Here is a 20,581-nt window from a genome sequence, read left to right as displayed (position 1 = left end):
CCATAAGCAGGAAGATAATTTTGGCACAAATGGACACTGGATCCATATAGATTTCAAGATATTGTCTCATAATAATGTTTTGCTTCCTCATTCCTCATTTGATGATTATGGTTTTGGACAGTAGATGTTTTCTTCATCTCATGGTCTGTAACATTAATGTGTTGTCTGTCTACCATTTCATATGATCCAGGAGGTGCTACTGACTGAAAGCAAAGTCAGAAGACTGGTCTAATCTTAGTATCCCCATTTTGGCCACAACAGCCATGGTGCTTTTTTGCAGACCAGCTCCCTCTGCTAGGACCAGTAGTAGACAAGTTAGTATTTCTCAGCTGTAGAGCAGGTCCCTCCCACAGAATAGGGCACTAGGTTTTACTCAAGGCTGTACTAGTTCCAGGGATGATGGACCCTTGAGCCATACTAAATCTTTCTACTCTAAGCAAATTCCTGAGAATCAAAAGTTAAGTATGCTAGCCCTTCAGGATCTCTTACCTTTGTGAAATGCCCTTTGTGGTAACCCTAGTCATGAAGGATGCCTACTTCCACAACTCCATATTTCAGGGTTTTGGGTGGGTTTCTCACCACTTTATTTGCCTCCCTGCTTTGTGAACTTTCCACTGCTCACAGAATATCTAGCACATACTTACCACTTTTGTTCACTCAACAGATTTCGTATGTGAGCCTTCCCAGGAATATCAGTTGGAAGAACTATGCTTATCACTTCTTAAGTGACAAACTTAGGAATCTCATCAGTAACCAGAAATCAGATTTGCACCCCTGCAAAACTATATTTTTTCCTGAGAGCTCTACTGGACACTGGGTGTGTAGTCTTTCTTTAGCACTGTTCCTAGAGTTTTGCTCAAAAAAAGACCCTTGCAACAGGGAATATACTAAGTGTTCTGATTACGTTATTCTGATGGTTCCTCTTTCCAAGCTCTACATAAGATACAGTGGATGGCCTTCAAGGATGCATCTGTGGTCATAACATATGGGTTGTCCTGCCTCAGGCAGCCCTTCGGTCGGCCGGATTCCAAAGTCTGGGTCTGGCCTCAGCTGATGTCGCACTTTCCCCGACGTCAGAGCGTCTGGGGTATAAAAGCATCAGCCGACGCCATCTTCCTCGCCGCGCGGTTCCCGAAGCAGAAGCAGTTCGCAAGTGCCGGTCGGCCAGCTCCTTTGATTCAGCTACCGAAGACTTTGAAAAAGCTAAGTACCCCGTTGGGGACTCTTTCTTGCCTCAGCCGATGTCAGATAAAGTAAATAATTGTTTAACTTGTGGGAAACAAATACCTCATAAGGATTTCCACTCTTACTGTCTCCCTTGCTTAGGCCCAGACCACGACGTCTCAACCTGCTCTGCCTGTGCTTCCTTCACCCGACGAACGCTTAGGCGTCGGTCGGAGTTTGCAGAGGAATATTTTGGGGCTAACTTTGAGTATATAATGCCGTCGGAGACTCCGACTTCACATGTAGTTAAAAAACGGAAGGACAAGGACCGACCCTCATGGCCCGCAGTTTCGGCTGAAACCTCGGTCAGGCCTACCGCGAGTGTATCGGTTTCGGCTGAAACAGAGTCCTCGGTGCTTCCTGTTGCCAAAACCTTACAACCGACTACCTCAGCCTCAGAGGCTCCGGCCGAGTCGGTTATTGAACTACCTACGGAAACCGGTGTCCAGGACATGTCCGACACCATTCCTTTAGACAAGTCCACCCCTGCACGTGGTGCAGCCAGACCCCCTGCATCCATGTCCATTAAGGCCTTCTCTAGGGCTAAAGCTGCCAAACTTGCCAAAGCTTTGCCTCCCAAGTCTACCTCTCAGAGGCCTTCTACCAGCACTCAAATTCTCAGCCGAGCAGAGGATCCTTATCTCCTTAATTAGAGGTTCTCAACCTCACCCGGACAGGGGCTCTCTTCCACCTCCAGACAAAAGGCCCAGGGTTGAGCCCTCTGACCCCCACTCTTCAGATGAGTCTACGGATGAATTTGTGTTGTCAGAGCACCAGCAGGAGGCTTATTCGGCCTACGAGGATTCTGATGCTGAAGAATCTATTCCTTCGGCCTCCCCTCCTGAAGAGTTTTCTTTTGGTGAGACACTGCATTCTATGAGAGAACATTTCCAATGGCAGGGCCAGGAATTTTCTGATTCCAGAAAAAGATTAAGGACCTTTTTACATTTACCTCAGCATAGGCCTTTGGCTATACCTCCTGTTTTGAATGTTATTGATGATGTGTACTCTGATGCTAGTACAGCCCCTGATTCTCTCCCTCCGGCTCCTGCCAAACCTGATAGGTACTACAGGGTCCTGGACTCTCATTTTCACCTGTTCAAGGCCCACACTGCAGACCCAGAAACCATTTCACAGGGCCCAAAAGGGGTTGCAGCTGCCACTGCTAAAAATCCTTTACCTTCTGAAAGGGAATCTAGAGCTTTAGAGCGATGGGGAAAGGAAGTTTATACTTCTGCAACTCTTTCTATGAGGGCATTAAATTGTCAATTCCATATGATTCAGTACCAAGAGTATTTGTTAGATGAATTGTATAAGCAACTTCCTCCTCTGAGCCCCTTGACCGTAAATCTCTTCAGGATCTGGTACATAACTCACAGCAGGTTAGCAACCATTTTTTTTGCAATGTGGCTATGATGCACTGGAAGCTTCATGTAGGTCAGCAATGACAGGGGCAGTTATACGAAGGCATGCCTGGTTGAGGGAACAATCTCTACCGGACCATGTTAAAGCTAAGCTCCTGGATGCTCCAATGGAAAAACAAAAATTATTTGGTTCCACGGCCCAGGAGGTCTTAAAGAAGTTTGAAGAAAAGGCAAAATCTGTGTAAACAGTCAAGGACTTTCTGCAGGTACAACCACCGAGATTCAGCAGAAATTGGCCTACTAAGAATTGGTCCTTTCCAGACTCAGACAGATCACAGAGAGGCAGGAACAGGCGTACCAGAGGTAGAGGGCAAGCTAGAGGCCACTACAGAGGCCGTCAGTGGCAGCCACCCAACCAGAGAGGTAGTGCAGGAACAGCAACAACAACTGCTACACCAGGACAAACACAATGACTTATTTTTGACTCTGCCAACCAGGGCTCAATTAGAAGCACCATTGGGCGGAAAGCTTTCTTTATTTTCAGAAAATTGGCATTACATTACAAGGGACTCCTGGACACTGCAAATAATAGACAAAGGATACAGGTTCCATTTCCACACATTGCCAAAAAGGAAAGGAATGCCAGACCTGCCACCAAATCAGAGGGCGGAGGCTTTGAAGCAAATCACCAAATTACTACAAATGAAAGCCATAGAGAAGGTTCCTCTCTCAGAACAAGGCCAAGGTTTTTATTCAAGGTTATTCCTTGTTCCAAGGAAAGAAAATCAATGGAGGCCTATTCTCGATCTGTCCGCACTGAACACTTACCTCATTGTGCCGAAATTCAAGATGCTGACCCTACAGCAACTTTTTCCCATGCTGGGCAAGGAGTCTTGGCTGGTGACTCTAGATCTCAAGGAGGCATACCTGCATGTCCCCATTCGACAAAGTTGCAGAAGACACCTCGGATTTCTTGCAGGATCAGAGCATTATCAATTCTCAGCATTGCCCTTTGGCTTATCTGCTGCGCCCAGAGTATTCACGAAATGCCTGGCATCAGTAATTGCACACTGCAGACTTCAGGGGATTCAAGTCTACCCATATCTGGACGACTGCCTGATACAAGCGGACAGCAAGACAAAATTGTTAAAGGACTTGGACTATGCCATCCAGCTATTACAGGTCTTGGGATACACAGTCAACATCCAAAAATCAAGACTTGTGCCATCCCAAAGGATAACCTTTTTGGGTGCAGATCTGGATACAACCACCCAAATGGCCTTTCTCACAGAAGAAAAACAGAAACAACTTCCAGATTACTTCAAGAATCTGACAAGACAAACTCAGCTAACTGCAAGGAAAATCCTGCAGGCCCTGGGTTTCATGGCATCCTGCATAATACTAATTCCACAAGCCAGGCTACATATGAGAAGATTGCAATGGTACCTAAGGAGTGTATGGACTCAGCACAGTCACAGCTTAGAAACTCTGATTCCAATCATACCTTGCCTTCAAAAGGAATTCCTGTGGTGGGCTCAAGCCTGCCAGACCAACAGAGGGTTGCCTTTCTTCAAACCAAAAGCAAACCAAACCATCACCACGGACGCTTCAGACCGAGGTTGGGGAGCACACATGGAGGACAAATGTATCCAAGGGCTATGGTCTCAAGGGCAGCTGCAAATGCACATAAACCAAAAGGAAATGCTGGCAGTGATACATGCAATCTAGGCTTTCAAACCTTTCCTTCAACAAGGCCACCTGCTAATAAGGACAGACAACACCACAGTTATGTGGTACATAAACAAGCAAGGAGGCACGCACTCCTACCCCCTATGCAGACTGGTTATGAATCTATGGGATCTTTGTTTGAAACTCAATATACAACTACAGGCCCAGTTCGTGCCAGGGAAAGACAATACTCTGGCAGACAGCTTAAGCAGAACTACCATGGATGCACACGAATGGATGCTGCACCCAGGCATCTTCTTACTCATAACACAGACATGGGGAAGGCCCGAGATAGATCTGTTCGCCTCATCCCACAATCATCAACTGAAAATTTTTTGCACAAGGACATACCATCCACAAGCATGGAAGGTGGACTCTCTCTCTTTCAGATGGAAAGCCCGAAAAGTCTATGCTTTCCCACCAATCCCATTAATGTCCAAGGTTTTACTGAAGATCAGGGCAGAACAGCCAAAAGTGATTCTGATAGCTCCAGACTGGCCAAGGCAGCATTGGTACCCACTGTTGAAGAACTTATCACAGACGAAACCGTGGCCTCTCCCATTATGGCCTCTTCTTCTGATGCAGAACAATTACAAGATCCTGCATCCCAACCTAAAGACCTTGCAGCTAACTGCCTGGAGAATACCATGACTCCTTCCCAGGACAGCTTATCCCAGAGGGTAAAGGACATTATTATGGAAGCTCGCCGCCCTTCCACAAGGAAGGCATACTCAGCGAAATGGAAAATATTTCTCATTTGGAACACAACAAAAGGCCTTGATGTGACAGTGATGAACATGTCACATATACTGGAATACTTAACAGAATTGTTCCACAATGGCCTGTCTTATTCTTCCATTAAAATGCCTCAGCAATTTCAGCGGAATACAATGTAAATCCTCCTGTCTACTCGCATCCTCTCTTAAGACAATTTCTCAGAGGAATCAAAAACATCAATCCTCCAAGGAGACCACCGTTACCTACTTGGGACCTTAACTTTGTGCTGGAAAAACTAACACTGCCTCCATTTGAACCAGCAGCATCGGCAGATCCACAGTTTCTATCCTGGAAAACTGCATTCCTTCTGGCCATAACTTCAGCAAGAAGAGTATCTGAGTTACAAGCTTTAATGGCAGTGCAGCCATTTCTTATTTTTCATCAGGACAGAGTTTCATTAAGAACCAACCCAACTTTTATGCCAAAGGTGGTATCTAGAGTATCCTTGAACCAAGCAATTCATTTGTCTACATTCTTCCCAAATCCACAAAATAAAGGGGAGAAACTTCTACACACTCTGGATATCCACAGACAATTACGCTACTATTTGGACAGAACTAAAAGTTACAGAAAGACTGACCAACTGTTTGTAGCATATGCTGCTGGGACACAAGGAAAAGCAATTTCCAAACAGACAATCTCAAAATGGATAGGAAATTGCATTCGCTTTTGCTACTCCTTTCATGGAAAGACTGTTCCTGTGAATATTAGGCCTCATTCCACGAGAGCCACAGCCACCACTACAGCCTTCCTAAGAGGGGTGGCTACCAAGGACATTTTAGAAGCTGCTACATGGAGCTCCGTGCATACTTTTGCCAAGCATTACAATTTACCCTTATACTCCAGATCCAGAGCAGGTTTTGCTACAGCAGTCCTGCAGGGTCTCTTAACTACACCATCATTTTCTTAGTACCTCCACCCCCAGATTGGCTATGGTATTCTACCCATATGTTATGACTGCAGATGCATCCTTGAAGGACATAGTACAGTTTTGTACCTACCATAAATGTAGATGGTCCGATAGGTATGCATCTGCAGTCAGGTTTACCCTCCCTCCTTCCCCTCTGTGGTATTCCTAAGGTGCTTACCCCTTCATTAGCTAGCTGGGGGAATCTGTTATGGTGTATTTGTTTGTATATATATATATATATATATATATATATATATATATATTTTTGCATTATGTTTGCAATTTTTTGGCATTTTATCCAAGTTTAGCCTTCATAGAGGGCACCTGGCATCTGGGGCAAGAAAAACTGAGGAAGATGGCGTCGGCTGATGCTTTTATACCCCAGACGCTCTGACGTTGGGGAAAGTGTGACATCAGCCGAGGCCAGACCCAGACTTTGGAATCCGGCCGACCGAAGGGCTACCTGAGGCAGGACAACCCATATGTTATGACTGCAGATGCATACCTATCGGACATCTACATTTATGGTAGGTACAAAACTGTACTTTCTTCAGTAACTCGTGGATCGTTTGTAACCCGTGACATGCCCCTTTCACTTATTTTAGCCATCCTGAAAGTGGTTTCTTTGTGGTGGGCAGATCAGATACAAAAGAACCTGATTATGCTTTTGACTCCCCTAAAAAAAGCTCATGTCCTTGATAGTGCAAAGAAATGCTTGCCCTGTTCAATGCCCTACAGTTCAAGGATCCTTTTGATGCAGGCCAGCTTGATCGTTGCAGGCAACACAATGATTTGGTATATCAGCAAGTGAAGGGGCACATTATACTACTTATGGAAGGTAGTCATGGAGGTATGAGGACCCACATTATAGTATGGCCTCCTTTTAAAAGCTGTATATTCTTTTTTTTTGGGTGGGGGGGCTTCTAAATAAAATCCCACCACTTTAAACTGGTTTGGAAAAACCTAGTGTGAATCTTAGATATGAACTTCTGGGATGGCTTTGTTTGTTAACCCCCTCCCCCTAAAATAAATAAATAAATAAAAATACCAGCTCAAAAGTTTTTTCCAGACTCTGTTCAAAATGATAGGGCCCCACAGATGCCTTTTCCATCAGATGGAGTACAGCACTGCTTTAGGCCACCCTACTAATCCATTTCATACCAAAAGTACTGGTGATCTCCAGGGAGGAGATGCCTGGAGGATAGGTCCCTGATACCAAACTGTGAAACCAACAAACCTGATGCACTTTCCATTCTTAAAGAAGTTAGAAAACCTACAACTAAAAAATATTCTGTAAAGTGAGAACAGTGTTCTGCAAGGTGCCCACCTAACCAGATTAACCCTGAAGTGCAGATTCATTACAGCAAGTTCTTAGCTGCTTGAGGCTTCTTGTTTAGTCAGTGTTAGTTTGCACTTCCGTTAAAATACACCTTTCTGTGGTCTTAGCTGTTCCTGTCACTTCATATCTGGCTAGTCTTCCAATATCCAGACTTTCCTTAAAGGCATTCTTCACCCCACCCCCACAATAAACAAACTTTAACTGGCAATTTGTGAACCAACTGCTGATTTGTGCTGTAAAATTCTTTTCCTGGAATATCATTTTCCTTGTGACCATTATTCTGCTGGGAGGGTCACTGAACTTAATGTGCTTACTGTATCTGAACCATCAAACTTCCAAAGATACGCAAGTACGGCAGCAGTGCACAGCCAAAATAGCCAAGCCAAAAAAACACAGTAAAAAATGGGTAGCACAAAATAGGCGATATTTTCAATCTATTTATTGTAAAAACGGTAAAATAGACACAAAAAGCTGCAAACTGGTTTCGGCATAAGCAACCAATGGTGTATGAAACTGATGAATGTTTAATTAAGAAATGGGCCTAGGCACGACAGGCAGCATCCATGATGTTCGTAACAGTGCTTATGGATTTCTTTGAGAGAAAAGTCTCTAAAATTTTGCTTGAAGTTATGCATTGTGGTAAACAAGCTAAGAGTTATGAGGAAGAAGTTGAATATAATAAATATTTTATGGAATTTTCATCTGTGCTCTGTACCTATGAACATGAACTACAAACTTGCAAAATAAAGTTTGAGAGATAGCATGGACTACCTTAGTGGGAGGACCTTTAGTATCCGCAAATCTGTTAAATTTAATGCGGATAAAGAAGGACAGTCTCGAGATTTTAGTTTTAATAATAATGATCGTAAAAAGAGACCTTGGTCAGTTTTGAAAAAAAAACATCTGCAGGAACAGGGTCATCAGTGAATGAATCCTCATTTGCTACAGAGGCTGATGTTGAAGTATCTAATGAATTGCAGTCAGCCAAAAAGAAGAACCCTTTGGTACTAGAGGGAAAGGATGCAAGCACTCCAGGAGGGCCAACTACATTGGAAGCGCTGATTCATTTGATGGCCCCCAGATAGCCGATTCATCTATTATGCATAATGTTTCTTTAACTGCTTTGACTGTAGTTGAAAGAGAAGTGCTAAACAAGGGACTTTGGTTTGTTCCAATGTATTTGTAGATGGAAAATGGGCTTAGGCCAAAACCTGTTTGGAGCTTTTTATGTCTATTTATTGTTTTTACAGTAAATAGAGATTGAAAATATCACCTATTTTATGATGGCCATTTTTTGTGTGTTTTCTTACTGTATCTGAGCCTTGAATGATCTTTCACCATGACAGATTGGCCTTGAAAATAAATTCCTTTTTCATGTGCAAGGTCTTATCCATTGTTTTTCCAAATCAGTGTCAGTTTCAGGTCTTCCTCCCAAAACTGACTTGTAGTCCTTGGGTGTACACAGTTAAAATGTCACTTGTCAAGGATCAAAGAATGAGAAAAGTCTGACCATTTTTTATTTCAGACCTTACGGATTGGGGCTAGCAGTGTGTAAGCAGACATCATTCTACATGGCTAGCTAACTGCATTGTGTTTACTATGAATGTCATGAATCCCGAGGTAAAAACTGATTGTGCTAGGGCAGCAGCTACATCTTCTACCTTTTTAAAGGTGTTTCTTCCCAAGACATGTGAATCAACTACATGGACCTCCACCACACCCTTTCTGAGCACTAATTCAGATCCATTATCTAGGAACAGGCATGCTTTTTGATATTAGATATGAAATATCAAAAAATAGCCAGGAGTCATAAAAAAACGTTTAATAAATCTCCAGCACTTTGGCAAAGCCTTCAAGGAGTGCATAAAGCCATCAAACAACACACTTGCTTAAATACAAAGTTCTACATTAATTATTCAATTAAAATTCAATTAATTCTAAGCGGTGGCTTGCAGCCGCTCACCGTTGCTCATTAGAGTGGATAGCAATTTTGCTAGAACGTGATTTAATTAGTCTAAAATTAAAACTGAAATAAAGTGTGCATATCATTTGTCTAAAGTTGTTAGCTCTAGTAGTTTAGATGCATTGCTTGCAGATATTAATGACAGACTTAAAGTATGAAGATGAACTCGTTGAATGCAAAAGCACTAAGCTCAAAAGAGATTTAAGAGACTATGAAGATGGAAGGGTTTTTTTATGGCATAGAAAATAACGAAGAAACTCTAGAGGGAACCATACCACCTTAAATAAGTCATCTAGTTCCTCCAGAGGTATGTCCTTTGCTTCTGACGTATCTACAGTTTCAACTGTAGTGGAAAGTAATGGGAACAGTTTCCAGCTTTACGTGCTGCCCAGGATCCTGCTAAACTACATAGAGACTTTCGTAAAAAGGGAGAAACATAGAAGAAGCCACCAACGACCGTACACAGTCGTTTTCAACCAGATACTGGTCTTTTAAAAGACAATATGAGGCAACATAAAAAGTCTAAATGGTACTAATTCTTTTTCGGACTCTATTGTAGTAAATATTTAAAATTTTGTTCTAACTGAATGTCAAGTGAAAGTATTAAATTATGGGTTAAAATTTATCCCAACAGTACTACCTCCTTTACATTAATTAAAATGTGAAATATTTAGATTGTTGCAAATTACATCTGCTTTATTACTTTGAAACTAGGAAAAATGAAATTAGTAGTTGTGAGAGACAAAAAGTAGATTCAGATACTAGTCGGACAACTTTTTTCATGTAATTCTGATTTTTGTAATGACCCAATGGAATGTGATGATTTTAATGCATATAGTTTATTTTATAAACAATGTCATCAGTGTTAAAGTGACTTTGTCCCTCCATACAGTCATGATGGTATTAAACATTTTTCTCAAATAATTATGCTATGGAATGTGAGTTTAATGAATTTATGAGTAGGAAGAATGTTATTGACTATAATCTTACATCTCAGGAGTGGCATGAAGTGCAATTGTTAGTGAAAAATCAAAATATAGTTATTAAACCCTCAGATAAAGTGGGTAAAATTGTTATAATGAATGTTCAACAGTATTTTACTGTGTGTGTGTGATGCAGTTGGATAATAAGGAAACTTGTACAATTAGTAATTTAACTGAATATATTTTGAAGCTCTTTTATATAAAGGGCACCATTTAGGATATTTTACTGAGGGTGATAATAGAAAATAAATTTAACTGCAGTAATAGTGAAATGGCAGTATTTTACTGCCTCCCAAAAATTCATAAAGATATGATCTACCCTCTGGGTAGACAGATTTTCTGCTCAAAAATATTTTTTTGAAATATATTGGCTTGTTGTTACATAAATTGTTGCTACCCTATGTAGTGAAACTGCCCTCATATATTAGAGACTGCATGGATTTTTGACGAAATTCCGATTTTAAATGGTCTGATAACAGATGTATGTAGTTTATATACGAACATTAAACAAACTTGGACTAGAAGCAGTTAAATATTTTATAGGAGATAATCTGAAAGGTAACTATATTGGAACTGTTGGCTTTTTATTTAAAAAAATAACTGTTTTACATTCAGTAATGTGATTTTTCACCAACTCCAGAGAACAGCCATGGTGGCATCTTTTGCCCCCATGTATGCCAATCTTGTGATGGCCTGTATGAACTGGAACATTTGTGTCATGGCGAATTCTTTAATAAATTTATAATTAAATACTATAGATTCATAGATGACCTCATTGTCATTTGTAAAGAGGGTCTAACAGAAGTCAACGTGTTTATGGAATGGTTACACCAAAGTAGATTTGGTTTTTGCTTCAATAGTCTGCAAGTGGGTAGAATAATTACTTTTTTGGACATTACACTTAATGTTAGTAGTAATAGAGCACACAGGAAGTTTAAGAATGGGAGGAGATATTTGTTTGGCACCAGTTGCCATCCACCTCTTACTCTTTCTTCGCTTACTTATAGTGAATGTCTATGATTGAGGAGATTATGTAACAACGAGCATGATTTTTGTATGGAAATTAATAAAATATATTCTCTGTTTGTATCTAGGAGGTATGATAGAGGTTATACAAACTGCTGTTAAAAAAGTTATTGAAGGTATTAATGAGACTCCTGTGAGACCTGAGGTATTTTTTAATAACTGTCAAATATATAATGATGGTAGAAATAATAACAGAAATAAACAAAGTATATTTTGTTTCCACTTATGGAATATTTAGCTCTGTATTTATAGACAGTGAAATATTATTGGCAATATTTATGTAAATTCGATTTAGTTAATATTTTGGGTTCATCAATAGGTATGTCTTACAAGAAAGGTAGAAATTTAATGGACATTTTGGTACATAATCACTTCACATTTCCAGTCCTGAATTCCATCTTAAGTATTGATATAGCTTTAGGTACTTATCCTTTTGGTCATTGCAATGTATGTACTTATATTACTAGAATATTTACTTCAATCAATGGACATGCATTTTATCCATCTGAGGTGTTTAATTGCGAGACAGGGTGTAATTTATGCTCTTCAGTACTCCTGCAGTCTTACATACATTAGGGAAACCAAAAGGAAATTTAAATGTAGACTGCAGGAACACATCAGAAATATTAGAAACAAAAAGGTGGAGAGCCCTGTGGTGAAACTTTTTTTAGAATGTCATAATTTAAACCCACATGACTTAAAAGCTACTATTCTGGAAAAAATACCGGTGGGTTTTTACTCAGATGATTTATATAAAAGGAAACGAATGTATAAAGAAAGTGTATTTTTTTTTTAAAGTTTAATACTATGTCCCCTTTGGGACTAAATCTCGAGTGTAATTGGAGGCTGCTGATTTGCATTAATTTAATTTTAATTGAATAATTAATGTATAACTTTGTATTTAAGCAAGTGTGCTGTTTGATGGTTTATGTACTCCTTGAAGGCTTTGCCGAAGCGCTGGAGATTTAGTAAACATTTTTTACGGTTCCTGGCTGTTGTTTTTTGATGCTTTTTGGCTATTGCCAGGACCTAACTGATGTTAGGGCAGATATTGATTTTACAGTCTTCCCATGAGTTTTGAATACTACTGCAGCAGCAACATGTGCCCTGCAATGGATATAGTACAGTTGTAATGTACCGTAGCAGCAAATGTTGAAGCCTAGGCATCCATTGCTGCATTCAGGGCTTCCGCTTACATCCATCCTCAAAAATGACTGAGCCAAAGAATTTTGCAGCATGACAGCCCTGATGCATGGAATACGTTCTTACAAAGACTTTTAGATCACTTACAGCCATACCTAGCGTTATTCTTTCTTGTATCTCACCAAAAGCAACTAAAGTTGGCAGAAATCGTCCTTTCTATCAGTCTCTTGTCTAATGTCTGCAATATGAAGTGACTTACCCACTAGGTGACATCCAAAGTTCTGGGAGTCTGGCATGTCACACTGATATAAAGCTGTAGATATTTCCAGTGCTGTATAAGTATTAATACAGCAGTGATCTCTAAACTAAATTACTTGTGGCAAGTTGCAGCTGTGCTACTATCGGGGACACTGTAATAAAGTTTCTGTTCTTCATTAGGGGCATTTTTTTTTTGCATGTGGTATAATAGTTAGCACACCTTAGGCATCTGATAACTTGACAAGTGCTGTAGTTTGTGTTCCATGCTTTGATTGTTTGAGCATTTGAGCATTAGGAGTTTGTCATAAGCACAATTTCCCTATTGAGCTTTTAGGCTTTGAAGAACTGAAGAGTATGCATGTCTGTGCTGTATTTCATAGAAGTCTTGCACCACTTGTATTAGTACCTTCACAGGCACAAGATCAGTAATGCCCCTGATAGTTTTGTTTGAGGGTATTGAACCATTTAAGTTAGTATCCTCATAGGCAAGAGACCGATATTATTAATGGAGCTTTTCTCCCCAAACCTCTGTTGAAAAGGGACCTTTGGGCTTGGCTGGACTTCCTGGTCAACAAATGTACAAAAAATAAATAAATTAGCATTCACAAGGAAGAGAAGTGGCTTTGGAAAACGGGCATGAATTTGCTGTCACGTTATCCTTTCCTCAAGGAGATAGTGTTGTAAGTTTATTACAGAACTGTATTTTTGCACCCATTAAACATGTTTCTTTACTTGTATCCATCTCTGTTAATTGACTTCACATGCAGTTCTCTTCAACATTTTCATGGACAGATGCTTGATGGTTGTAATACTTAGAAGTACTTAATGGAAAACATGCTTGGTTTATTGTACATAATTTTTTTTTTTTTTGGTTAAAGGCATTTATTCGACGCTGTCTGGCATATCGAAAAGAAGACCGGATAGATGTTCAACAGCTTGGTTGTGACCCCTACTTACTCCCTCATATCAGAAAATCTGTATCTACTAGCAGCCCTTCTGGAACTATAGTTCCATCAACATCTGCGTCATCTGGTAACAGCACTTCAAATTGAGATACCAAAACTGACAGGACAGAAGTCTGCTTAATCTGAAATTGATTTGGAGTATAAAAACACAAAATTATACCTGTACCAGGTGTTGCTTTCCTCCATCTGTTGAGCATGACTACATTCTCATTAACGAAAAGAAAAATGGCTGGCAACAGAGGTGAGGGCAAGCAGAGAGGAGATGGCAGGCCACTGCCTTATCCAGGGGAACGCAGAAGGTGGCTGGTCTGAAAACTCCAAGAACTGGTTCTGTGACATGAAAAAAAACTGATTTCACTTCAGCACATGTCAGGGAATAAATGCCAGCTACTAAGCTGAATGGACTGAACTAGTCTGACATGAATATTTAAAATGTGTTTTTAACAAACAATGGTAACAGAGATCTGAAGACTTTAATAGACTATGGACATTTTGCTGCAGATAGTATTGCCCTACAGTTCCAAAGCTGAGACTCATTTTTAGTAAAATTTAGGGTTAATATTTTCCCTAAAACTGCTATGCCCCCACCCCCTGCATTTTTACTTAGCATCCAGACCCTGTAACAGAGATGAAAATATTCTTTGTTTCTGAGGCTGAATCTAATATTAACGTTGTGTATGAAAGGAGTAATTCTGCTGAAGGGCAGCAGAGCACCCTCATCCTGTTTTTGAGGGGTGGGGGTAAGCAGCAGGAGACAGGGGTTCATGGACTGAATGGCCAGGCCTAGAAATTTAGTGTTAAAATTTGATGATTCAGATGGAATGCTAGAATTTTATTTTGGTATTCTGTCCTAAAGTATGTGGTATGCCACTTTAGACAAAAATACCATTTTATTGCACTTTTATATACAATGTGGAAAAAAATATCCTGGCATAGAAACCGAATACTAGCATCTATTAATGGTATCTGCCCCAGATTTTTGGCATGCTTCTAAGTAGCTGACCTCTGTATGGAGTAGATGGAAAGACTGACCCCAAGAATATGCGGAGTTTAACTGTATTTAAGGATTATTCCCAAGGAAATTTCTGATGTGTGTGTCGGTGTGCGCGTCTCTGTGGTGTGTTATAAATTAAGAGCAGTATTATTAGGGAAGAATGAAGACCTAGAAACTGTTTTTGCAAAAATGTACCGTCCTTGTTCTCACTATTCTGTATTTAAAGCCAGCAATGAATATTGCAAATCTGTTTTTCATGGTTATTCCGTTTGTACACATCCATTTATTAAATGTCTTTTTTGTACAGTGGAACTTAGCTGTAAAAGGCAAGAATCTGTATTCTGCTCTATTACCACTAGGTGGTTGCATAGGGTAGTTATTTAGCATTGGTGTTTTTCATCAGCAGCCTTCTGCTGATGGTAGAACATAATGTTTTTGTATCTATTTTGTTATGTATGTAATATATATAAATATATATATGTATATATATATATATGTGTAATATTTTACATTTGCAAAGTAAAGACAGAGGGTGTATGGAAGTAATTAATGAAAAAGTAGTATTTCAGTTTTCATTGCTGGACCACCTGCTTGGTTTACGTTTAGTATGATTTGTTGCTGTCCCCTCCCACACCCAGTCTGTTACACAATTTTGCAGCTGAAGTAAAATCTATAAATAGTATAGATTTGTCAGGATGGCAGACTGCAAAAGCTAATTGTTAGACTACTGATTTTTGCACGAGTAGAAACAAATTGATGGCTTGTTAAAGTTGAGAGAAAGTTGTATTTGTTTTTAAAAAGTCTTGCAGATCCCGTTAAGTGCATTTCAAAACATAGTTTTAGTTGTAATACTTCTGGACCTGTTGTTACTTTCCCCTCTTTTTTTCCTATGGTTTTACACTCAAGAATCAGGTACAGACTTTCACATTTAATGTGTCCTCTGGGTCTCTCTCTCTCTGTATTAGCTTTAAGCTGATGGTTAAAGAAGACTGATAGCTTAGTGTTTTCTGATACTGTTAAAAGAATTGGTTAGACATATGGAGGCTATCAGGGATGGGAGTGGTTTTGTTTTAGTGTTTCTTATATGAGAGTACACACTCAGTACATTTGTTTTGTTGAATACATGACCACTTAGTGAAGGGTTTAATTTGTTGATGGAACTAAAATGGCGACTGTGGAGCCTGGTAGAGTGATTACTGCATATGTGACCCCACCAGTGAACACAAATACAAGGATTGCTGTTCTTGCTTTGCATTTTTGTTTTTCCCTTTTGGTATTGTAATTGCCACTGTTCGCTTTGTAGCTTCTTGGCACTAGTTGAACAGGGCCACAGGAAAGTGAGGTGATTTTTTTCATATGAAATAATCCATATGGACTGAGGGTTTTTTTTCTGGCATATAAGTAGCCAATGAAGTGGTTGCCTTATATGCCAAAACATTTCTGTAGAAAAACAGACCAATATATTAATTCTAATATGAAATTTCTTCAGCTTGCTTATCAAGGATTAGAATGTTTGTGACAAGTAAGGTACGTTTATTTCTTTGAGTTGGAGTGGATTTTACCCTTTGGCCCTTTTTATGAAGAAAAGTATATATAGGAGGGGCAGAGCCCCTTTATTTTATTTCAGTTGAGCTGTCTTTTCCCTCAGTCCTTTTTTAGAAACAGACGGTATATTGGGTGAATTACATATGCTGATACAAGTGAAATCCTTCGAGCGATGCCCTGTTGCTCACTGGTACGTGTGACTTTATGCCAGTTGTGCAAAGCTGTTTTACATTGGATTAGATTTAACTTTTTATTCATTTCCAACTGCCGGTACTTTTCCACTGCAAAAGAAATGCATCTGTCATAACCAGTTACATTGGATTAGATTTAACTTTTTATTCATTTTCAACTGCCGGTACTTTTCCACTGCAAAAGAAATGCATTTGTTGTAACCAGTGGTTCAGTGATTGTTTATCAAATGATTTGTGAGGCTTAGATACTGATATTTTTTTCAGGCAGCACTTTGGTGTGTATTGATGGCCAAGATAAGGGAATATTGTGCTGTGTGTTTGAGCTTCAGTAGAATATCCAGGAGTTATGACACCCCAAGTAGCTTATACATTTCCCTGTAGCATATTGGTATAGTGTACTGAAAGTTAATGCTTTTGAAGGTTAGAACTGAACAGTCAAATAACTGAAAAATGTTCTAGTTATGTTTTGAAATCTTCCACTAGTGCCTTCAGAGTGGCAGACATTTTAGAGTAGTCTTTGCTACTGTCACCCTAGCTGCAGTACTTTCTACATGGGAGGCACAGTAGTGCCATCTTGCTGTACTTTTTCCTAGTCTGCCTGCAGTATAATCCTCTTAAGTAAATTATTGCAGTGATACTATGTTCTTTCATTGGAAGGTTCCAAGTTTGTTTTCCCTTGTGGTTCATTGATGTCTGCTCAGTGCCAGGCAAAGGTATGAAGTTCTTTTTTCAAATCTGAGTCTGTTGCCTGTTAAGTGGTAACGGCATACTTTCTTATGTTGTTCCCATGGCTTTCATGTAACCTGACCCTCTCCAATACTGTTTGGTGAGTGTACAGCCATTTCCCTTCACTGGCCTTAGAAGTAGACAGTAAAACAAAAAAAATATTGGTTACTCTCTATATGTTGCCTCACTAGTACAGTCACTCAGGCTGTGAGCAAAGTTAATGTTAACATTATGCATTTTTTTAGAAGAGGCCTGCAGGCTTGTACATTCTGTTGTGCCTAGTCTTTGATGCACACATTTCAGACAACAGCACATTTGTCATGCTTTGAGGCAAGGTTATGCTTACTAGTGCCAGAAACTTTGTTAAAGCTGTTAGGTGCACAGTTATCTTGTTACCAGGAATTTGAGTATTGTTAAGATCTTTGCCTAGTTCACACACTGGCACATGTAGCAGCACTGAGCAGAACCATTGAACCGTTTTAGTAACGTGTATTGTTAAAATTGACTTGGAAAGCTCAAAATATGGTTAGTGCATAAAAATCTGGGGCTCCTACTTATCCTATAAGACTTGTCACTTTTACTGGTATTGAATTCATTCTCCAATAAAGCCATTTTTGCTTCTTTTTGGATATAGACTTAATCTGGACATTCATTTGGAGGGTGTTTTATGTGAAGACTTTTTAAAATTAAATCAGTAACATTTCTGTCTTTATTATGCAGTCATAAGCATTCCCACATCTGGACTAACCTCGTTGGCAGTCTTCGAGAGTTTGGGGGAGGGGTGTAGGAGTGAGCAGTTAAAGATACAGCTATAGGGATGTTGACGTGGCTTCATTTACTCTGTTCTGACATCTGCAGCAGATTTCTTTGCTGTAAAAGCTGTGTTTGATTAGCACAGTATTGTGAAATGTACATTGGAAGTAACGTCACATAATGTTGGTGCTGACTTTTTGTAATTAAAAAATGAAAAAGTCTGAAATCATGAATTTTTCTTCATTAAATTACAGAAAATTTAAGGAAGGAAAATGCAGTCTTATATTAAGAATGTGAATGGGGTATGTTTCATGCTCCTGAAGTAAGTCATGGAATGCTCGTAATCCTCTGGGCAGTCTTGCTTTCCCCTGCATTTAATATAAGTGATCTGGTGTAACACATTCTAACCTTATCAACCAGTAAGACTAAAACAGATCTTCATCCAAAACTTTCCCAGGATATTAATGCTCCTCCCCTTTATCCATAATGCTGTGCCAATCACCTTTGTTTTTCATATTGCTTTTGCCTTTACCGGCAGTGAATCAGAGAAAAATCGCCCCAGGCTGGTCCGTTTGTGTTTCACTATTTTGTTTAAAAAATATTTTTGATTCGTTTCTTTTAGTTTTTTAAACATGTCTGCTGCCATCTAACAAAATTAAACCTATCTAAATTTTTGTCTTTTTGTCCCCCATCCTATCATGCCTTGGAGTTTTTGGCTGTGTCTTTTGATATGTTACTTCATATTAACATTAGTTGTGTTTATTTCTGCAGTGTGTTTTTTAGCCTCCACCCTTGGTCTGCCAGTTAAAAAATTAGCATACTTGCTGTGTATCTCTTCAGACACATTTTGGCAGCCTTCTGATTGTTCAACTGTTATTTCATATTTTACAGCTTTTGGAGAATTATTAATTGGTTGCTGTGTTTTTTTTCTGTTAACTGTGGATAATGTAGAATTTAAAAAGTGTACTAAGTGTGAACTTAAGATTCCTCCCAAGGTTGACACTGGATGTTCTTCGGGTTTCACTGTTGCAGTCATTACATTTGGGTAATCTGATGGCAGGTTGCCCTCAGTCGGCCTGATTAACAAAGTCTTGGGTCCTGCGTCGGTTGCTGTCCCTTCTTCCATGACGTCAGGTCGTCAGGGGGTATAAAACATGCAACCGACACCATTACATTAGTCTTTCTTGTCGCGCGGTGCCCGAGGCAGAAGCAGTTCGCAAGTGCCGGTCGGCCGACTCCTGAAATTTTCGTTTTCGAGTTTCAGATCCGAAGTCTTCAACTAAAAAGCTAAGTACCCCGTTGGGGAAACTATTTCTTGCTCCTTACCGATGTCAGTAAAAGTTAATAATTGCATTACTTGTGGGAAGCAAATACCTCATAAGGATTTTCATTTGTACTGTATTCCTTGCCTAGGCCCTGACCACGACGTGTCTTGCTAGCAGTTCTGTGCTTTCTTTAATCAACGCACTATTAAACGTCGGTACATTTTTGCTTCTAAATATTTTGGCTCACACTTTAATTATCCAGCAATGTCGTCAGTTAGCAATCCAACTACCGGAATACGTAAAAAAAATGCAAAGAAAAAGACAGAGATAGGTCGTTTAGGTCCAAAACTGCCGACAACACTTCTCCTAAGCCAGTCGCCAGTTCGCCGATACTCAGTGAAGCGCTTTCTCAGCCCCTGATACCCACTAATTCTGATTTTCAGGCCTCTACCGAGACCCATTCACAGTCCGGTATGCCGCAAGATGCTTCAATTATGGAACCAGTGGATGTCTCTACCTTGGATGGGTCTGGAGCCGCTGTGCAGGCACCGGCTTCTGAGGGTGTTTTCAGGCCTACAGATTTGTATGTTAGACCGACGCCATCTTCAAAACTAAGGCCAAAATCTCGACCTATGTCTAAAACTGACACCTAGGCCACATGTGCAGACCCCTATGCCTAAGAAACAAATGATCAAAATGGCTGAAGATTTAATTACTCTGATCAGGGGTAGTCAAACCCCCCCCCCCCCCCAAGCGGCCTAGGCAAGATATTGACTATGAATCTCTGAACAGGATTCTGTTTCTTCTGATTCTTGTATTGAGCAGGAATTGTCTATACCTTCTTATGAGGACTCTGATGTAGAAGATTCCATTCCTTCTGCTTCTACCCCTGAGGATTTTTCTTTTGGGGAAACTTTGCATACCTTAGGGGAAAATTTCCACTGTGAAAGTCAGGATTTTTCTGAATCTAAAAAGAGACTTAGGGATTTTCTTCTTATTCCTCAGCATAGGCCTTTGGCTATATCTCCTGTTCTAGACATTGTTGATGTTTTTTCAGAATCTAGTATGGCTCCTGATTCTCTGCCTTGTCTCCTTGTAAACCAGACAGATTACAGGGTTCCTGAAAATCCTGTTGCAGATCCTGAAACCATTTCTCAGGGATCCAAGGGCATTAAGGCTTCTACTGCTAAAAATTCTACCCCTTCTGATAGAGATTCCAGGGCGCTGGATAGATGGGGTAAGAAGGTTTACACTTTCGCAACCTTGGCAATCAGGGCTTTAGTTGTCAATTTCATATGCTTAAATATCAACAGCATATCATGGGACTGCTTAAACAGAAAATGATGATGATTTCTGACTGTGTGGAAAATAAAGATTTACAGGCTCTGTTGCATTCAGCTGAACAACTTGGAAAACTTACTTTGCAA

At 39.9% G+C, this 20,581-nt stretch overlaps 1 protein-coding gene across 6 annotated transcripts in view; it reads left to right on the top strand.

Annotated features, from left to right (window-relative positions):
- The window catches only part of TLK2 (tousled like kinase 2), a 3,436,060-nt gene extending 3,417,497 nt beyond the window's left edge, over window positions 1-18,563 (top strand). For 5 of the 6 annotated variants that reach the window (XM_044055220.1, XM_044055218.1, XM_044055219.1 and 2 more), the window contains one exon: window positions 13,594-18,563. In XM_044055220.1, the coding sequence (XP_043911155.1) occupies window positions 13,594-13,767 (174 nt within the window). In that variant the 3' untranslated portion in view covers window positions 13,768-18,563. The remainder of the gene's footprint in view (window positions 1-13,593) is intronic. The other variant, XM_044055221.1, reaches the window with a different exon arrangement.
- The last annotated feature ends 2,018 nt before the right edge of the window (window positions 18,564-20,581 follow it).

Source organism: Protopterus annectens, chromosome 13.part0 (genome assembly GCF_019279795.1).
Source record: "Protopterus annectens isolate FY-2018-M chromosome 13.part0, PAN1.0, whole genome shotgun sequence".
NCBI lineage: Eukaryota > Metazoa > Chordata > Ceratodontiformes > Protopteridae > Protopterus > Protopterus annectens.
This window is presented reverse-complemented; position numbering and strand designations above follow the sequence as displayed.